The sequence below is a fragment of the Aphis gossypii genome, chromosome X (genome assembly GCF_020184175.1).
Source record: "Aphis gossypii isolate Hap1 chromosome X, ASM2018417v2, whole genome shotgun sequence".
Taxonomy (NCBI): domain Eukaryota; kingdom Metazoa; phylum Arthropoda; class Insecta; order Hemiptera; family Aphididae; genus Aphis; species Aphis gossypii.
The window spans coordinates 7075806-7093604 of record NC_065533.1 but is presented as its reverse complement, the minus strand read 5'-3'; the positions used below and the strand labels follow the sequence as shown (position 1 = coordinate 7093604).

The window sequence follows — 17799 nt, the reverse complement described above, 5'->3', positions numbered from 1 at the left end:
AAATATACAATATAATACAAGTATAACATTATGCTAATGACATACTGACATAACGTGTCAACTAGTGACACTACACGAGATATATTAAGGTTAGGTACACTCAAATATTTACAGCCATGTCTAGCTGTTCATAGAAAAACACTAAAAACACTACAAAGATTAGTATTGAAGTGTATTTTAAGAAAATACTTAAATTTAATTTTGTGTTTTATTTGTTATTATTTTATAACTACTTTATTTCTAATTTATAGAAAGGCAGGATTTATAGGTAAGCACAATTTTAACATTAATATTAGTGATATTACTAATAATTATTATTTTCAATAACTTGTGTGAGCTTAGGACTTTGAAATTTCAAAGGTGGTTTTGGAATGAATAAAATCAAAATAAGGACATGTAATTATATTAAATACTTATAGTAGAATATATAAGTTTTAAGTTTTCTAGTATACTTTTAAGTGTTCAAAATTTAAAACTTTAAATAGTTATTCGTGATTCCTTAGTTGTTCTGACATCTTCCCACCTAACTTCTTGTAGGGCTACGCATTTATTTATATATTTTTCCATTTCTCTTACTAGGTCCAAAGCCTAAATATATACCACAAAACATTTAAAATTTCCGATTTCTAGTCATTTTTCCATTTTTTCCAGTCCAACCTTAGTGTGCGAGTTCTGAACTTATATTTTTTTACAAGACAGAGTTGTTATCCTTATGCTTAACCACCAATCTGGAGGGCCAGGCTACCCCAATAACTTAAGGTCAAGGAAGAGCTATTACAATGTATTTTGGGTACATTAGACGACGGGGGTGCTACTTTCCCGACGCCGAAAGCATTTTAGTACTTAATATTATTTATAGAATACTATTTTTGTACTTTTTTTTCATTTATTACAATAAGTAGTTTAATTATTTATTTAATTCATCACATAGAATTATTAATACTATAAATAAGTAGTAAATATTGTATAAATATAAATAAAGTTGAATATTTTAATGATGTTTTGTTTAGTCTGATAAACTAAGAAGTACAGCTGTAGCTCGTTTAATCCAATAATCTGGGGATTCCGTTCCGCTATCAAGATACATCATGATTATAAAAGATTCTTTTCCTTCACCACATCGTAAGGGATAATAATATATTGGACATTGGTAGAAATCTAAAAATGGGTAAATATATTAAGTAAATTATGTACATTAAAAGAATATGAATACTTAATCATTAGATACTTTTTGATATTCTTGCATTTTCTATGGGTTTAAAATGTATAACTGGCAAATTGGATATAAACTTTAATGGTACTGATTCACACAAACACGATTTTTTAAAATTCCAATCAGCCCCTTCTAAATAAAGATTTCGTACGTAAGCTCCTTCCTAGAATAGTTTTAAATATCATAATTGTGTAAAATAGTTGTTGAAATAATACAATAATACAAATGTATTATTTTATATCTATATTTACTTTTGGAGGTAGTGATTCTTTTTCTGGTTGTATTGGAATAAATTCCCAATTTAGTAAATCTATTGCTATATTTGAACTTCGTGAATGAATCTAAATTATTTTTTATACATACATAAATAATAATTATTGTTAATAATAATAAAAACAATAAATAGTTACCTGCAATACAGCTGTCAAAAAAGTAATTGGGTAAGTATAAGCTCCCAGCCAAAATAAAATAGGTGGATGAGTTTTGTTTGCCCAAGTTTTAAAATGATTGATTCTTTCTATTAAATCTTCAGTCCAGGGTCCCAGAGACAATAAAGACGGATATGCTAAAAGTGCATTTTTTTAATGTTTATAGTAATAAACAATATATTAATTGTAAGTATCGTCATTTTTCATTACTTTTGAGCCATTGACCAGGAACTCTACCTTCGTTTATACACTGGAATATCTTTTCAAGGTCAGATGACATTATTGCTAGCCCCTTGATGCCTTTCATTAGGCCGATTAATGATATTTTAATATCACTTAATAAACTATTATAACGTTGTACCTAAAAGAACAATAATATTAAGTATATAATATAATTTCATTTATTACTTGATTCAATTGAAATCTGTCGTACATAAAAACATAACATTTTTTTATTTTGATTAATAGTTATAATTTTAAGAGGACATTTTATTACAACATGTTGTCACCATCATAAGGTAGCGGTTAACAATGGACATCATTATGAAAATTTTAAATTTATCTACATAATATATATGTATATATATTTATTTATTTAAATACGACGTCCTCTTAATTTAATTTGCGTTTATCTTTTTGTTAACAAATAATGATTTATTATGACTAAAACGAATACCTCTTGTAACAGTACAATATCCAAGGGATTTCTTTTAATGTTTTTCGCGGTAGTAGCATAATCAATCAGATCAGGTAGTTTTTTTAGAATTTTGGAAGATAAATCTAAAACTTTGCCTTCTATATTTTCTTCAGCTACTGTTGATGATTGTCCTTGTAAAATCATGAGGGCATCGCATATTGAACGATTTTCTCCCATCAAAGAAGCCATTTCAGCATTACCATGTTGTCCAAATATTTCGGGACTATCTACAATTGGCAATGTATCAATGTAACTCCTGTACATTTGTAAATCACCATCTCTTGGGATATAATAACTTGATAATGAAGATAACCTTAATAAACCATAAGAATAATTGATTACAATTTTTATTTATAGTTTAAAAAGGATGTCATGACTTCTTAAGTATTTTTTAAGTTTTAGAATTAAATGTTCTTTAATGATATTATGTAAGCATCATCTATTTTTAAGAAATGTTTTAAAATAATGGACAGGTATTCTGAACATATTATTTTATATATCGGATAACTATTTTTTTTTTCTAATAACCTCATAATTAGGAGAGAATATAATTTAGAATTTGTCCACTGTCAAATCATGTCAGTTGTTATTTAAATTTAAAACACGATTAATAAAAAAAAATATAGGTGTACATGAAAAGTTGTTGTTTATCATTCAAAAAACAAATAAACTAAAAAATTGACATAGTTTCAATAATTAAAATTATAACATATAATGTAATGAAAATTATAGGTTTGAAAATATTGAATAAAAGTTCATAATCAAAAAGTTTTTGAATAAATTTCAACTTATAAAAAATGTAATAATAATAAATAAAAAAATTAAATATATATTACAACAGCGATGTTTTAATAGTTAATAGTGTTTATTATTTACATATTATTACATTTTTGGTTTATAATTTTGTAGTTTTATCACCATTTCTAAGCGAGTTTTTTTAAAATTATAATTCATGTAGAATGTACATATTATATAAATTCAAAGTAGCATATGACTGCCAAAATAATTATGGAACATAGGTATTTACAGATAAAACGTTTATGATAGAATGCTAAACATTGTTTTTAATAACTAATAATATTTTTTCGGTATGTATTCATTGAAAATAATGATCATATCTTTATAATTAATATTTATTTGAATGTATTTGTTTATACTTGGAAAAATAAAATAAAATTATTGGTGTACTATACTTGAAATGGGGTATGTTGATTGCATCTTCATTAAAATATTGAGCAATGTAAGTATCTAAAAGTCTTCTGTCCATGTTATCAGTGACATGACCACCATAACAAATTCCAGCAATCAAATATTTTAAAGCTTTCCAAGGAGTTTCTTCATATTCATCTAAATATATGGATAGTAAATTTTCTGATACCTGTAAAAAATTTTTTTTTAAATATACTTAATTACATTAATGTTATTTATAAGTCAATAAAATATTAAAAATATATAAGTATTATTATAAAATTTAGTATAAATTATTTACTTCAAAATCGGAATCACTGAAGCTATAAATCACGTTCCATCCAAGATTCTGAAATTTTTTTCTTTCAATTAATATTGAATGAAAAAAGCAAAGGGAAAATATTAATTTTTTGTATTTTTCTTGTGAATTGCATTTTTCAAATTGTTCATCAGTTAAATTCTGGTATAAACGTTTCATATTTGCTTTTAATCCCTGAGTATAATATATATTTAATATGAAATTATTATAATTATTATTGTTATTTTGAAATTGATATCAATTACTTTTGGTGGTTCGGTTGTCATTTTTATTGCGCTTTGTAGTAGCGCTATAGGAAAATCGGGATTAGGATTTGAACTTAGCCACAGTCTGAAATCTGGGTGAGATTTACCATCTTGCATTACATCAACTATTTTATCTAACTGTGGCATCCATGACAGAGAAAGATGACAATTGGCGAGAAATATCCACTTACCGAATTCTTGACCTTCTTCAATTAATCTATTAAAAAATACAGAAATTATTACAAATTAAGTTTTGATTCTAAGTCATATTACTGTGTTGCAACTAATGATTGTCCTTGACCCAGAGATAGAGATTCATAAGTTACTTTGCTACTTGTAGCCAAAGCAACTAATGTGTTAGTTGGATCTACACCGGGAGATAACAAAAATATCAATGGTGTTTTGCAACTCGAATCTTCCAGTGCACTCTTAACATCCATAACTGGTGGTTCTATGAACCTAGTACCAAGTTTACTAGCAATAAAATTTGTTATTGCAAATGATAATCTGTCTAATCTCAAAGATCTCACGAATAACATTTTTTGAAATGAATTAGTGTTGTCATTCCAATTCCCTATTGGATATAATATTAGTTTTGACTGATACATCTACATTTAATTAATATTTACGAATAAGATTTAATGATTCCGGATTCGAAGACATATACCATTGTTTCCATTCTCGAGAGAACTGTTCAAAAGATTTTTCTACTCCAAGAAAACCCGGTAATTTATTTAATTCGGAAATATTATCCCAATTGGTTGATGACAACCAAGCTTAAAAATAAAATAAAAATATATTTTGTTTTTGTTTTTAAGTTTACATAATTTTAGACATACATGGACAAGGATTTTCTGCCTGTTCTACTTTATTAACTACTATACCACCCTTTAAAAGAAATTCCATTTCATATGTAGGTATTAAGTCATCTGCCATTAATAAGCTTATAATTATTTGAAATGAAAATAATAGTTTGTGAACTTCAAACAGTCCTCGACAAGTATTCTTATAAACGGCATATGTGTGGTAAGAATTCAGATGATTTAATCTTTCAAAGAGTCTTTCACTTTTTTCACTTTTTCTTATGGAATTCTCAAATAGATTCATATATGCATCTAATGAAAATTGATACATAGGATCAATTTGATTGAGTTCGTTAAGAACAAAAAATAAAATAGATGCTCGTTTAGCGCAACTTCTATAACCCTATAAAATAAACATAAACTAAAATTAATTTTTAAGTCAATAAGATTTTAAATAATATGAATAACTACTAACTAGTTATTACTTATATGACTTATTTTATTTTATTCAGTTTAAAATAAGTTTTAAATTATACCTCTCGAGCAACATCAATATCAATCTGAGTTGAAAATGAGGTTTCAAGTTGTTCATTGACTGTTACTGATGTAATTTTTGAAGAAGCCAATGTATGGAAAAGTTCATCGTTTTCTAATAGTGATCCTTCAATCTCATTTAGAAGTCTAAGTAATTCATCTTCCAGTTCAACCAGTGTCTTTTTACCTTTATCAATATTGATTATCAAATTATCTTTAAGTATTTTTAATTCTGGTTTTTCCATTCTGATCACAACATCTAAAAGTTGGTCTTCAAGACCTTCTTCTTTAATTGCAAAATTAACCACCGTGGTTCGTGTAAAAATTTCAGGGGGATAATACGGATTTCTTAATTTTGTTGTTATAAAAAATCTAAAATTATCGTTATATGGTAACATATTATCACCCATTTTAATATAAAGTTGATTTCCTAAAAAAATTAAAAGATAAGTTAATTTATTATTATTTATACTTTTAAAATATATCAGAGACAGTAATTCGATAATTGATTTACCTTTTTCTATAATCGACTTTGATAAAACTGGCATCACTGAAGGATCTAGATGTTCAGAAGCTATTTGCAATAATGTTGGATTTCCATTTTCTAATGCCATTTCTAAAATATTCATAAAATTTGGTAAACAAAAATCAATGGTTTTCAAATCATTTTCAGTTTCCATGCTCTTTATCCATTTCAAAGCTTGACATTGTGGATCTATAATCAATGGCCATCTCGAGCTACGGCTGATAATGATCCCATTTTCTGTACTTAAGTCATCGTTGGGCAAACCATGAATATTCCAGTGTCTTATAGTAGCCGGATCAGATAAAAAATCTTTATTGTCATATGCTGGATTATATGGAATTTTCATATCTTTCACAGAATTTATCCATAATTTCAAAAGTATATCTCTATACTTAAATAAAAATGGACCCATATACGAAACAAATGCTATACTCAGTAGACAATCACCTGGTAAGTAATCAAAATATATATCTAATTGTTTTACAGTTTCCGTCCATCGTATTTTTTCGTCAGATAGTCCTTCAATTAATGAAGCTGCTCTATCAAGATTCCTTTTTAACGTATCTGCCTTTAAATTAATATTAATTATTTATTTATATTAATATTTAGTTTCTTATTAATATATGCGTTTTAATCAAAAATAAATTTACCTTTTTAACCAATTGTTCTTTTTCTTCCATTTTTTTGTCAAAATCAGTTTTTAATTTCAATAAAAGTTTTTGAATCTCTGATAATTTCTGCTGTGCAGTAAGTAATTCAGTTTCCTTTTGCTTAAGATCAGACAATGCAGCATCGGCAGATTCTTTTTTAGGAGCTACAATTCTGATATACGAAAAAAATATAGACAATATTTCTATTTTTTAATATAACACATACATATAATATAATATTGTATATTATATGACATACTTGTAAATGATAGCATATTTTTCTATTGCAATGACCCACTGAGCAAGGGATTTAGCAGCTATTGATTGAGCTCCTACTTTATCAGGTTCAAACTCTGGATTTGATGTAAATGCATTTATTTTTTTTAACACTTTTGGTGTCACATGATCTTTATCAAAATCTTTCAACTAAAAATTTCATTTAATACAATATAATTCTAATAACATTATTTAATTTAGAAACAAACCTGAGTTAAGAAATTTGGATCTCCTAATTGTCTTTTGGCTTCAGTCCAACTAGGTTCAGATTGTTTTAATATCATTACAGCTTCTAAAACTAATTTTACTCTATGTGGAGGTTTTGAAAAAGATTTTACTTCAGCAAGATCTTTTTTATTAAGAGCATTCAAAGCCTAAATAATTGGTACATATTAATAATATTTATTTTAATAAATAACAATTATAATAATTTAGTGTTATTTATTAAACTATTATTTACTTCCATAGCTTCTTCTAGTGCAGGTAAAGCTTTTTCTAGATCAATCATTGCTAATCTATACAATTCTTGGCACACAATCTCTTCTTCTTTGATTGTAATATTTTTTTCGTCAACTTCAGTTTTTTGTTGATCAGCTATTGATGTTTGCTTTAAAATAACTGCTAAAAATTCATCACATTCCATGGTATATGCCTGAACAATTTTTGTAGCTTTTTCTAAATCTACAGTCATTCCAGCTACTTTTTTACTAGTATCATCTATTTTGAACAAACCATTTCTTAATTTATTTGCTTTACTTGCAAGCTCAATTCGTTTGGTACGCAACGTGCTGTTTAAAATAACTTAATTAATTAATACATAAAATATAGATTTATTTTTTTTTAAGTTACTCTTTATATCCAGTTACTAATTCTAAATAATTTGTAGGTGTAACGTAAGTATATCGCTTTAATTCTAAAATCATCAGTCTAGAATATTCTACTACAGAATGGTGAATAGTAGCGAATAAATTTGCTATACTCATTTTCAACTCAACCTATGAAATAAAAATACATAAGAAATTATCTGTGGAAATAATATTTAGTTTGGTATGAATATTACCTCTGATAAAGATATTGAATCCACGTTAAATACCTGAAAAATAAATTTAAATTAAAAATTTTACAACTGATAAAATAAACAAGTTTTATAGACATATCATTTGTATATCCAGAAGTTGTTAATTATTGTTATCTTAGTTAGGTTTATTAATTTATTTCATTGTTAATTTATGTTGGATGGTTTCCCTCTCTACTTATAATGTTAAGTATAAAAAAAAAATTTTGTCCTTTTCACCCAATAATTTAAAAAGTGCATTGCTACTATATTATGTTTATTCGTGTTTATTAGCGTTAAAAAGCTTTTAGAACTAGGTACACACTACACATTAAGTATAAAATTGGCTTTTTGAATTCTCCGTAAAATATTTGTGTTTAAATAAATTTCAATAACAATATTTAGTAAAAAAATGTATGTACCAATCGTTTTTTATTTTTAAATGAAAGATAGAAAAATTTAAAGACAAGTTTTGATTAATAATTTACTTTTTCTTATTTTTAGTAGTTTTGTTCATTATTGATTTTCTTGAAAAATTCTAGTAATTTTTACTTTTGATTTTTGAAAATATACCAACTAATTTTGAGCAATGTAGGTATACTAATTTAAAATTTAAAGTTTTTATTTTTTTTTATAAATATTGTTGAAATTAATTATCGATAATACGAAATTAAAATGTAATGATGTACTTAAATGTAGGTTTTATAATCGTAATAATTATTTATACAGACTTAAAAATTATGAAAAATGTATATTATCATGTATAATACATATACATATACAAGTAAGAATTTGTATTTCAAGTTGTATTTTATAATTGGTTGAACGTGGAATTGAAATATAATTTATTATGCATTTTTAATGGTCTACTTTAGATGGTAGTAGCTTAACAAAAAGCTATATTAATATTTTTTTTATAAGAAATTATTTTCTATTCATGATCCATACTTATGATCAATATTATATATTTTTATTCTTACTCTGGGTGCGCCAGTTATAGTTTCCAAGACCTCTATTGTACTAAGAGAGTTAAATGCCACCTCTAGTAAAGCTTCCTTAGGCCAATCCAAAAACCAGTCAATTGTAGTACAGTTTACCAATGAAGGATACTGACGTAACTGTGTTCTAAGTTTTACAATTAAAAATCAATAGTCAGTAAAATTATTTAACTTAGACTACTTATAAATATTTAACTTAAAATAAAAATAAAAATATCAATAAAGATATTAATTTCGATTACCTATATGGTTATTAATGGCTGTTCATGATTTGGTACTAAACATTTATAAGGTAAAAATAAGTACTACAGAAACAAGAAAATGTTACACTATGTATATCTTGTACCTATCAAATCACACACTAAAGAACGCAGACGGCTTTTATTTCGAAAATATATACGAAATTATGTTCAAATAGTGAATTACAAATATGTTTTACATTTTATAATTGATATAAAAATGAACATGTACATATGTAACAATAATAAAATAATTTTTATCAAACTTTTTATTTATTTAAATTATATGAATATTAGAAGTAAATAATTATAAGAGTTTTAAACTGTATTTAGTACCTAGTGCCTATAATCATCGAATATTTTCAATATTATGTATTATATAAATTAGGTACACGGAGTATTGTATAGAATAATTATATAATATATTTTAATCGTCTTTATTTTTATCTCGTCTAATCTGTAGAATCCATTGGCCCTAGTGTTTAGTAGTGACTCATAAACTCATTAACTAAAAATGGATCTCAGCAAAGCACAAAGATAATCCTAACATTTACATCGGGTTTGGAAAACAATATTTATTTTTTATTTTTGGATAAAGTGATCACGTTATATCATCTAAGCAAGACGCTCACGTTTTCCATTAATAACAATAAACGATACTTGTATGTATGTAAAAGTATTGTATACAATGTATATGTATTGCATTTCGGTATGGAATCTTGATTATTATTTTTAATTAACTTAAAACTAAATTAAACGTACCTAAACTTGACTCCAATTGGACTAAGACATAAAATAACGTGAAGATTGCCCCTAACGCGATCTAAAAAGAATAAATAAATTTCATCTGTTGTTTCTGGAATACCTTCTTTTTTAGCAGCATTCGATAATTGTTCTTTAATCTAAAGAAAGTAAAAATAAATTTAAAATGTACTTTGACTTAAATCAAGTATTCTAACCTCATCAAACTCTTCTTCCTTGTAGAGTTGCGGCACTTCACCAGTACTTAATATGTTATTTATAATCTCCAGAAACATTTCATTTACAATTTGTGTGTCATTAAATAAAAACGATGTTGGTTGATCCCTTACTCCTGTTTGAAAATACAGGCGTTTCAAGTCTTCTCTGAAATCTCCTATCGCATACGTTTTATTTATTTCAATTGTAAACATTTTGTAATCACATAGCCAGTTCGCGACCTTTGAAAGTGAAGATCGCCCGGATCCACCTATAAGAAGGTTTTCATTATATTATTAAAGTAGAACAATAAAAAAGTGACATAGTTGCAAACAATTTACCAATGCCGACCAGCATTATATAGCCTCTTGGTTGGGATATAACTCTAACGATGCGACATATATGGTCGATTGCGTCCCTAAATAATACCAGGTCCATTGGTATAACTCCAAAGCTTAAATTGTAATCTTTTATTGCTTCGTCAATAAATTCACGTAAATATTTTTCATCGGTAACTTCTTCATAATGTGAATTCTTGTTCAAAAAGTCACAGAATATTAAACCTTGTTCTGACGAGCATAGACTTCGATAAGTCATATCGTAATGTTTTCCCAGTTGAACATTGATTTGCTCCAAGAACCATTCTCGATCTCTATTACGTAGTTATTAGAATTAACAAAATCATCTATAAATACTTAAATATTATCATAGGAATAATCAAGTTTATTTACTTTTCTTCGATTAATTTGTCATTAAATACACGGAACACTTCATTACACCAAAGCCGCAACATTGAATTGTCAGTTGTTTGGCAGTCTGTACTACTGCGCAACAGTCCTTGAAATACCTAAAAAATTAAATAACCTATTAAGTACTAGAATTTTACTCGTAAAAATGTGTGGGAAAATCTTCAGCGTATTTATAAATCAAGTAAATAAATATAGAATATGTATGTAATATTAAGCAATGAATGATGTACTTTAGATATATCTCTCAAATTGAATAAATAGTGCATTTTTGCAGGCGTTGGCAGTAAATTAGCTACTACATTTTTGTAAAGATTAATTGTCATATTGGTTAATCCGTTTCCTGCCGTAAAAAAAATGTTATCATAATCATTATATTATCACAGTGTTACATATTTTAATATGCAAATCATACTTAAGTTACGTATATTTTCTACGAATGATTTTAGATGTTGGCTTAACATTGACATGTAAATATTTGATATTTGCGCTTCTTCGGGAAAAGTTAAGTTTATCACGCTAAAGCAACTCAACAGTCTATTACTAATGGTACTCCTACCACTTCCGGGTGGTCCCATGGCACCAATCAGAAGCATATTCTTCACATACTTCAGTAATCGGGTCTGTCGGTCAAACCAAAACTCGTAGTCTATCCATTGTCGAATCAATTCTAGTGGTGCTTGAGCTCCGTAAATTTCTTTTTCAGGCATATTCATGTCATCCAAAAACGTCACTAACGTCTTATCTGCATATCAAAATCATTAAGAAAAAAAATCATGTTAAAAGAGTATATGTAATTTCTATAATGTAGATCTTATAATATATAATAATATTATCATCACAAATTTAAATTTGTATTACTTAATTCAATGTTATTCTATTATGATGAAGTACTTGATAGAGGAACGTAGGTATCCTTTGTTCGTTTTTCCAATCGTCCTTCAATGTTTTCCTGAACATTGTGCACTGTAGTTTGTGCTGACATATTAATTGTTAAATTTAAAAATTTATTTTTATCCATAACTTCTAGCGCTTTTTGAACAGTTAACGTCTTTCCGGTGCCAACAGGACCAACCAATAATACGGGTCGTTTTTTGCTTAAAAATGCTTCTACAAGATAATTGTAACGAACTGTGTCAATTGTAGGAACGATAATTTTGAAAAAAGGTAATCTGAAAATAAAATTATTAAGCGAATGTATACAAACAATGATGAGGTGTATACTCTGTTTTGTATATCCAAGAACTATCACGCAAAAAATTATCCCAATGACAAAATTGGGCAGTTTTCATATCAACATAATAGTGATAAACTGTATCACTAATTGGAAATACTACTTCTTTTTCTCTAAAAAAAGTGTCAATTTTTTTACGGCCGTCTTCATTAACTACTGCACAAATTGACCAAACCACGCTGTAAAATTATTTTTCAATTATATTTTAAAATTTTAATTATTTGTATTAGTTATTACCAAAAAAGAAACCATAATTTAATAAGGTGATCGTATTCATCCGGTTTTAATCCAGTGGGCGTTTTAAGAGCCAAATCATTAAATGTAAAACATTCAAGTAATGTACATAATGTAACAATACCACTCAATTCAGGTAAAGGAACAGTTTCAACGCAGTTTAACTGTTTGAATTCAAGCACTGCAGTTACATATTTATCAAAATTTTTTTCTATCTAAAAATATTTATTTATTATTAGATTACTATGTATACCTAAATCAGTGATTTACTAGGTGCCTACATTAATTTTATATGGTTGATATTCAAATTTGGTCATCCATGATTTAAAATATAATTTCCAACCAAAATCCTTATAATCATTGTACACTATTCCACATCTAGAAACAGTTGCTGGAGATGCAGCAGCTAGGTCTTCTACTTCAAAAAGAAGGGATACCTAATTTAAACAGCCAATACTAAGTATTTACCCAGTATATTTTATATAATTTTTATCGTCAAAATATATTAAAATTACTTACCTGTTCAGGCATTGTAATTCGCTCGCTATTAATAAGCGTTAATACTTTATTGTCGTCCATTACCGAATTCATATTTTCTATCCAAAGTGCATCAACTGGACCATCGAATAGTATCCATTTTTGTTCAATACTAGTATCTGTGATTTAATAATGATACATTTATTTTTTAATAAAATAAAAGAATCAAGAAAACGTTATTTTAAACATTTAAATACAATTTGTTATAAATAATTGAATTGTTGAGATTTTAAAATTTGTATTTTTAAAAATGTAAATAGTTAACCTGAACAAACTGTACGCATCATAGATGATAATACGCCATCCATCCATTCTTGAGAAGAATTATATTCTCCGTATAGTTCACCTAGAGTAAGTGCCTTAGGATTCAAAGGATATTCCTATAAAATAATTTAAACAATGTACAACACAAGAAAAATACATAAATAGTTAACATAAACGCTGAAACTTGACTTAAAATTGTGCTTATTAAAAAATAAGAAATAAATTATAAATTAAAAATTTATTTTGGCAATTTTAGTATGATAAGTTGATTAAATCGTAATTTATGAAGACTTTACTACTAACATTGTATCATATACAAGTAACCTCAGTTGTGACCGGTTACCTATTACCACCACTACGCAAACTGTATAGAAGTAAACGCTGTAGATACTCTTACATGATACAAAGTATACTACAATAACTCATACCATGTTTATTTATAACATATTTTACTTTTTTTTTTTATTCAAAATAATACTTAAAACTTACAGTAGCTGATACATATAGTTCAACTTTTTCTGTCTTTAATAGTGCCATTGCTTCTTTTAGAGTTTTCCATGTAGAGGTTTTCGCCGCTCCAGTGGGTCCCAATATCATGACAGAATGTCTAGAAATTTTGGTTTCGTACAACTGAATGATTTTCGCAATAGCAGCTTCTGATGGTTGATGATTTTTATTTGCCATACATTGCTTTATTGCACGAATTAGTAGGTCGTTTTTAATTTCTGGTAGAGTGATAGTAGGAAATAAATCTTTAGCAATGCCCAAAAATATAGGAAGATCATCTACTGTAAGTTTTGCTAAATTCATGTTATGCATTGCCAATAATAGTACCTACAATTACATATTTAATCATTAAAATTAGTGACTATATGTTAATCTATTTATTTCTTAAATATTTACTAACTAATACACAAAGAAATTTCATACCTCGTCATCTAACATATATGGATTTTGTCGTCTACATTGACCAGCATATCTTATTAACGAGACCAAACCTCGAAGTCCAAATTCGTAATGATCTTGTTTGCTGAGTTTTTGTTTGCACAACACAAATAAAATGTATACTTTGTTGGCTAAGACTCTAGTTTCTCTAAATCCTTCACCAAATAACATAATCTCAGCAATGAGTTTGCTGTCAGGAACCATCATGGATATGGCACGGAACATTGACTTTAAATTATCGGGTAACTCTGTCCTACCAGCATATCCAGGATTCATTGTTATAAAAATACCGCACGTATGTATGAGATTGATATATGCGCCTTCAAACGTAAATTGTTGTTTTCGAGCGGCGAGTGCAGAATATATAGACAGTATTTGTTGTGCCACAACTGACAACACTTCAATGTTTATACGATTAAATTCATCAAAACAACCCCAGGCACCTTGTTGTGCAAGCCCTTTTAATAAAAAAATTAAGATAAACAGTATAAATTATCTAAAATTAGTGGTAGAGTATAAGTAACATGATACAAATGTGGTGTCCATTTACCAGAAAACATACGTCCCATGCTCTTATAATCCAAACCATCCGAGCAATTTATGACAATGACATAATAAGCTAAATTTTTCCCTAAATCTTTTACAGTTTCAGTTTTTCCTGTACCCGCAGGTCCTTTTGGACTACCACCACGAAACAAATTTAGTGCCGTTGTCATTGTTATGTAACATCTATCTGTCAATGGCGTGATGACTAATCTCCCAGAATTACCCAAATACTCATATCCATACTGTTGTTCAGTATTTGTTTGTCGAATGGTTAGTTCATTGTCTTTTTTATTCCAATAAAATCGTAACTGTGACATCCATTCAAAGTCGGTCACGCTCATACATCCTAAATACGATTAAACGAAAAAATCAGATAAGTTAGATTCTTAGTTATTATTAATCAAAAAGATTATCTTAGATTTGTATAATGGATTTCAATTTTTCAATTACTAGAAGTATACATATGATCGACTACATCTCTAGCATGTATTTCGATAGTGACCAATGAAACAATTTTCAAACGATCTATTTTCGACAGATCCCCTCGAATAGCATCCGAAAATTTTGATAACATTTTTTTCTGTCTTTTTCGAAGTTTTTTTAGTGGTTTACTATTTCCAACATTTTTGGATTGTAATAACGCTACTGTACATTGGGCTGTCCAATGAATCTTAAATATCATTATGGCGCAATAAACTAAGCATTTCAAAAATAAAAAGTGTTATTACACATACTTGAGACGCTGTGATACATAATTGTCCCGGCCATTTTAATATCCATTTATCACGAGTCTTAAGGTTTTTCTTCAGTGCTTCTAGTACAAATACTAGTTTATGCTTAAGAGTTTCACGCATTATTGATTCTATAATTAAATAGGACATTTTAATTGTGAATAAATTTAAAACAGTTTATAAAATTTACCAACAGTACTCAGCCAATGTTCTACAGGTCCACTACACTTGACTCTACTAGTGAAAGGTACATATTCTCCATCAGCTGAATACATTCCTATGGCTGAAGTGTCATTATCCTTTAATTTTAATTTATAATAATACCACGATTCATGAGTATGAAACAATTAAATATAATTATTATGATACTTACTGAGAGTTCTAATTTGTTAATATTGTCAAAACATTTTTTGAAATGTGTTTGTAGACGTTTAGGATTATTTGAATGTACTAGTATGTCTAATAAGTCATCGTTGGATATAAAGTAAAACCTAGGAAAGATGTTTCGTTTTGTCTCCATGTATAACTCTAGTGCTCTCTGCGTATCTTCTAACCGTGCGCTCATGGCTTTCAATTGTTTTAGTAGAGCTAAGTATAAATTTAATTTATAATAATAAACATTAATAAGTTTCAATATGCATCACATAAACAAGACATACGCTTTGAACAAGTCGCCTTAAACAGATTACTGTCTACAAACATGTTATACGTAATCTGTTTCCACTCTTTTGTTAATAAATCAAAGTCATCAGCTTCTTTTGGAATTTCAATACGAATATCATCTCCTTTAAATATGTTCTAAGATGTAAAAAGATTTGAATAAATAAATATATAAATTATTAAGAGTTTTTAATGTACCATTGCATACAAAAATTGTCTTTGAATAGAAAGTGTTAGTTCTAAGACCTCTGTGACGAGGGAAATTCCTTTTGACCAATAGTCGGCTTCCTTGAAAAATATGGAAATGTATCTAAAACAAAAATATTTTTAAATAAAAAATACAAAAACTATTAAATAATGACGTGTTTACTTTGATCCTTTCATACCATATAGTTGCACTAAATGGTCTTCCAACATTTGTAATATTTCTTCGGATACTGCAATACGATATATATCTTCATCACTAGAATAACTTATGTTTAAATCCATGTTGGTCCATGTTTCTGCTATTGATTTTATTGCCTAGTAGAAATATAAATAATCGTATATTGTTAATTATATTTAATTAATATATATTGCAAGACTTTTACGTTTTCTATATTTAGTTCCATTGTTGCTTTACTCGAAATTTCACTAATTTGATTTCCATATTTTTGCATTTGCATTTGCATTATTAATTCCAAAGTAAAACCGGGATCAGTTTCATCAAAATATCTATTGGAATTTCATTAAATTTTAAATTTGATGATTTATTACTTTTTCATAATATTAAAATAATCACTAACTTAGTCATCGCCTCTCGTACTTCATCCCAGTGCCGGTTGCGCATTGCTGGATTTTTCAAGTCATTAATAAGTGGTAGAACACGCCTAAAAGCGTCCAAACTATCCCGACTGATTTCTAGCATTTTCCAACTTTCATCTTTTAGCAATTTTAATGAAGAAGTTAGCATTTTGAAAATATTTTGTACAGTTACTTCTATTTCAGATACTTTGATCTCCCAAAAATTGGCAGATTTATATTTATTCCAAGTAATATCCCAATTATAAGCAATTGTAAATGTTTGTCGCAAGAAAATCATTTCCTAAGAGAAGTATACACAGTATATTATATTTTTAATTTAAAAATGAATTTTAAACTATTATGAATTGCGGTTAAATAGTTTTTCCATTTATTATTATTCCTATAAAAGATTTTATCATTGTACACATAATGATATCGTTTAAATAAATTTTAAACATTAAATTAAGTTTAAATATTGAAACATAATAAGTTAACAAATTTTAAGTCATTATTTTATAAATAATAAATTGACTTATTTAATTAATCTATCTATTAAAAATAATAATAATTGATTTTATTTATAGTTTTGTTATATTAAAATTATATTTATCTCACTTTTTTAATATTAAGTTGTGGTGGCTTCACATATTTCAAATTAAATATCGCAAGATTATATTTCAATTGTTTTTCTTCAATTTTTATTTGTTGATATTTGCCCTCCATTAGAGCCATATGAGCTAAAGCAGCTGTAATATAACATACAGTTAATAATTAAAATTAAATGTAAACCTATTTAGTCTGAAACAGACATTTACTAGGTATCTTTGGGTATACAAAAATAAACTTAAAAAAAAAATCTAAGAATGATCTATCTACTAAATATGAATGTACATCGTTATTAAGTAGTCTCTGTAATTTTAAATCAATGATAATTCATTGAATATGATAAAAAAAAAATTAAGTGGATTAATGGTTACTGGGCAGCCTTTATA

At 27.2% G+C, this 17799-nt stretch overlaps 1 protein-coding gene across 1 annotated transcript in view; it reads right to left on the bottom strand.

Annotated features, from left to right (window-relative positions):
• Positions 1-907: 907 nt before the first annotated feature.
• Positions 908-17799, bottom strand: part of LOC114132094 (dynein axonemal heavy chain 2) — a 29723-nt gene continuing 12831 nt past the window's right edge. The window contains exons 20-65 of the mRNA XM_050207450.1: positions 17423-17553; positions 16810-17108; positions 16615-16738; positions 16395-16546; positions 16223-16334; positions 16024-16162; positions 15738-15952; positions 15555-15663; positions 15368-15495; positions 15084-15303; positions 14638-14979; positions 14073-14545; positions 13632-13976; positions 13144-13258; positions 12861-12997; positions 12623-12778; positions 12345-12556; positions 12098-12286; positions 11768-12045; positions 11289-11618; positions 11107-11216; positions 10859-10974; positions 10469-10779; positions 10130-10398; positions 9933-10072; positions 8914-9058; positions 7940-7972; positions 7729-7874; positions 7340-7667; positions 7089-7253; positions 6863-7029; positions 6604-6775; positions 5942-6521; positions 5430-5857; positions 4930-5296; positions 4720-4866; positions 4364-4664; positions 4091-4307; positions 3828-4019; positions 3532-3716; positions 2318-2651; positions 1852-2002; positions 1624-1778; positions 1465-1554; positions 1229-1376; positions 908-1158 (exon numbers count right to left, since the gene is read on the bottom strand). Coding sequence (XP_050063407.1) covers positions 1007-1158; positions 1229-1376; positions 1465-1554; positions 1624-1778; positions 1852-2002; positions 2318-2651; positions 3532-3716; positions 3828-4019; positions 4091-4307; positions 4364-4664; positions 4720-4866; positions 4930-5296; positions 5430-5857; positions 5942-6521; positions 6604-6775; positions 6863-7029; positions 7089-7253; positions 7340-7667; positions 7729-7874; positions 7940-7972; positions 8914-9058; positions 9933-10072; positions 10130-10398; positions 10469-10779; positions 10859-10974; positions 11107-11216; positions 11289-11618; positions 11768-12045; positions 12098-12286; positions 12345-12556; positions 12623-12778; positions 12861-12997; positions 13144-13258; positions 13632-13976; positions 14073-14545; positions 14638-14979; positions 15084-15303; positions 15368-15495; positions 15555-15663; positions 15738-15952; positions 16024-16162; positions 16223-16334; positions 16395-16546; positions 16615-16738; positions 16810-17108; positions 17423-17553 — 9755 coding nt within the window. The 3' untranslated portion in view covers positions 908-1006. The remainder of the gene's footprint in view (positions 1159-1228; positions 1377-1464; positions 1555-1623; positions 1779-1851; positions 2003-2317; positions 2652-3531; positions 3717-3827; positions 4020-4090; positions 4308-4363; positions 4665-4719; positions 4867-4929; positions 5297-5429; positions 5858-5941; positions 6522-6603; positions 6776-6862; positions 7030-7088; positions 7254-7339; positions 7668-7728; positions 7875-7939; positions 7973-8913; positions 9059-9932; positions 10073-10129; positions 10399-10468; positions 10780-10858; positions 10975-11106; positions 11217-11288; positions 11619-11767; positions 12046-12097; positions 12287-12344; positions 12557-12622; positions 12779-12860; positions 12998-13143; positions 13259-13631; positions 13977-14072; positions 14546-14637; positions 14980-15083; positions 15304-15367; positions 15496-15554; positions 15664-15737; positions 15953-16023; positions 16163-16222; positions 16335-16394; positions 16547-16614; positions 16739-16809; positions 17109-17422; positions 17554-17799) is intronic.